This window comes from Vicia villosa, unplaced genomic scaffold, assembly GCF_029867415.1.
Source record: "Vicia villosa cultivar HV-30 ecotype Madison, WI unplaced genomic scaffold, Vvil1.0 ctg.002727F_1_1, whole genome shotgun sequence".
Taxonomy (NCBI): Eukaryota; Viridiplantae; Streptophyta; class Magnoliopsida; order Fabales; family Fabaceae; genus Vicia; species Vicia villosa.
In genome coordinates, this window is record NW_026706013.1 from 34,827 (window position 1) to 37,859 (window position 3,033).

The following is a 3,033-nucleotide window of genomic DNA, read 5'->3' on the forward strand; positions in this document are numbered from 1 at the left end:
GTACCAGCTTTTACACAGTTCTCAACCCGTTCACCAATGATGACCACATCCGAGAAGGACGGAGAGGTATTACTAACCATGTGCTGAAGGTATGGCCCTTTCAGAGTACCCATAAACAGATCAATCAATTCTCGGTCAAGAAGAGGAGGTTGAACTCGAGCAGCAAGTTCACGCCACCTCTGGGCATATTCTTTGAAAGACTCTTCAGACTTTTGTGACATATTTTGCAGTTGAGCACGGCTAGGAGCCATAGCAGTATTGTAGTGGTATTGTTTCAAAAAGGCATCAACAAGTCCTCCCCAAGTACTGACATTGGCCCTCTCAAGTTTCATATACCACTCCAACGGGGCTCCTGTGAGACTGTCCTGAAAGAAATGCATAAGCAGAGGTTCGTTCTCGGCGTGAGCGGCCATCTTACGACAGTAAGAACGAATGTGAGTTTCCGGGCAGGTAATTCCCTTGTACTTATCAAAATCTGGCACCTTGAACTTCGGTGGAATAACAATTCCAGGTACTAAGCTCAAAGCAGCGGTATCGAAACTCGAAGTTTTAGCAACCTCAATGGCCTTAAGGCGTTCTTCGAGAGCTTGGTACATCTTAGCTGTCTTAGTCAACTCAGCAGTAAGATCATGTTCAAGATCAATGACCTCATGGTGGTCGTCCACTACCTTTGGTATCCCCTCAACAGGAATCTCCTTAGTTTTCACCCCTCCGTTAGCAGAATTGGTAGGAGTATCTTTGATCAGCCCAGCAACGCTCTTTCTGAGCTCTTCCTGTCCTTGGACAACGACATGGAGAGTCTCCATAAGTTGGGTCATTCTTTCCCCCATAACATCCATATCCCTACGGAGGGCAGCTTGATTCTGTTCAAATTGTTCCATGATTCTCTCGTTACTCCTGGTGCGGTAAGGATGTAAGAAAGTCAGCTTCGTCGTCGGAAAAGAAATCTGTGCTGAAAGGGACCCCAATTAGTTTCTTGCACAATAACCTGAAAATGCAATGTGATAATGTGAATGCATGAGTGCATGTGTGCGTATGACGTGATGTGCCATTTTCAGAGTATCCAAGATTTAATATTGATCCAGAATAGCTAACAACGTGACAAAAGATAAGTATCAAGAGAAACTAGTTCTTTTCATTCATAACAGAAATTTAAACTTGGGCAAGCCATACATCAACAAGATAGTTCAACAAAGGAAATAAAAGACCCCATCCAACAAGTCTGGTGGTGGTCGAGGCATACAAACTCAAACATCAATCCATCTGAACATAAAACAGAGGTCCTCCTTGTCTGAAGTGCTCGTCACTCCACTTCTTAGTTTCATCAAACAGTTTCTTGGTTGCTTCTCGATCTCTTCCTTTAAGAAGGCTTTGAATCACCTCATCTTTGCGAAACAAATGCCCATCCAACTTCTTGCAGCATTCCCTAAGTTCGTCACACCCTTTACATTCTGGGAGATAATCTTTCTCAGGTGCATTCTCCATATTTGCCATTTGATTTCTGAGTTTGACATTCTCTTCTGTTAGTCGTGCAGAGCGGAGGTGACTTCCTTTCAGCTGTGTTTCGACTGCTATTCTCTGAGTAGTCTCATCTTCCAGTTTCTTTTTCATAGTCCTCAGCTGATATTTAGTCTCTTTTTCTAACTGGAGCTTGCAGGCCTTCAAGTCTTCTCTGTACTTTTGCTTGAGCTTCTCTTCTGCCTCTTTTATGGCCTTTTTTATGATCTTCTCGTTATCCTCGACAATGATAGTGGTAGCTTTTCCACCCCTTTCAGTTCTAGTCCTCTTTTGAACTCTGGAAGATCCTCCTTTCAACATTTTAACCTCATGTGCTAATTCAGCCCTTTTCTGATTCACCAAGAAGTACTCTATCTTAGCATCTTCCCCCTTCTCACGCAACCGGATGTTTTCCACATGTACCTGGGTATAGTCTTCAGCTGGCACGGTGGCAGTTAAAACTTCAGGTGGTTGTTCATACAATGGTTTAACCTTCGGGAAAGGCAACAGGCGCTCCTTGACTCTATCTTTTACCCAATCAGTGTAGGCTTGTTTAGCAATGGCATTCTTCCCTCCTAAGGAAGTTCGGTCATCGGTATGAATACTATTCCAGGCGCTCCTCACTTTTTCTAGACCCTCTGGATCAGCCCCTTTCTTAAAGCAAACGGATTCAAATATTTCCTTGTCTAACGGCTTGTCCTTTAGTGCAAAACCCAACTGGCGCAGCGCTAGCCTCGGGTTGTAATTGATAACTCCCTTCGTTCCTATGAGGGGAACGTTGTCAAAACTACCACATCTAGTAATAACTTCCTCTATCCCTTTCCCAAGGTGATACCAAACGATGTCATTCGCCGTAAGCCCCATGGTCCTTTGAGGCCATTTCTGTGAGTCTCTTGTTGTGACAAACGGTCCACTTTTAGGCAAGTGTGAAATGAACCACTCGTATAACAACGGTAAACAGCCTCCAACGGCTCCCTTCGTCCCATACCTGGAATGAACAGCATAATAAGTATCTGCCAAGAGAGTAGGCACGGGGTTTTGATCCATAAAGAGGCAAATGGCAGTGAGATCGACGAAATTCGGGATATTCGGGAACAGCACCAAACCATAGATCATAACAGCTAAGAGAGCATTGAATTCTTTCCATTTCTTCTCGATAACAAGGGCATCAACTTTCCTCATCATAAATTTAACATAGAATCCGTGGGTTCCACCATTAGGCTTCCAGTTATCTGTAACATCTTTCATGCTCAAATAAAGAGCACCAGCAATTCGGTCCATTTTCGGTTTCTCAGGTACACATAAAAAGGAATCCTGTGTTGAACCTTAATCTTGAGGATGTCAGCATATTCTTCAAGGGTTGGTGCCAGTTGGTAATCAGGAAAGGTGAAACACCGTAACTCAGGATCGAAGAACTGAAGAAGTGTATATAGAGCCCATTCATCAACCCGGGAAGTTAACATATGTAAGATGTGGCCATATGTTTTCCTGAACTCATCCAAGTTTTGCCCAGTAACTGAAGTACTCAAACGAATC

At 43.6% G+C, this 3,033-nt stretch overlaps 1 protein-coding gene across 1 annotated transcript; it reads right to left on the minus strand.

The window, feature by feature from the left end:
• Positions 1–1,448: 1,448 nt before the first annotated feature.
• LOC131639646 (uncharacterized) lies at positions 1,449–2,613 on the minus strand (the record flags this gene model as incomplete). The annotated part of the gene is made up of 2 exons (XM_058910130.1): positions 1,825–2,613; positions 1,449–1,725 (listed from the first exon to the last, which is right to left on the minus strand). Coding segments are annotated over exons 1-2 (1,066 nt in total), but the record flags the coding sequence as incomplete, so codon positions are not given.
• Positions 2,614–3,033: the final 420 nt, after the last annotated feature.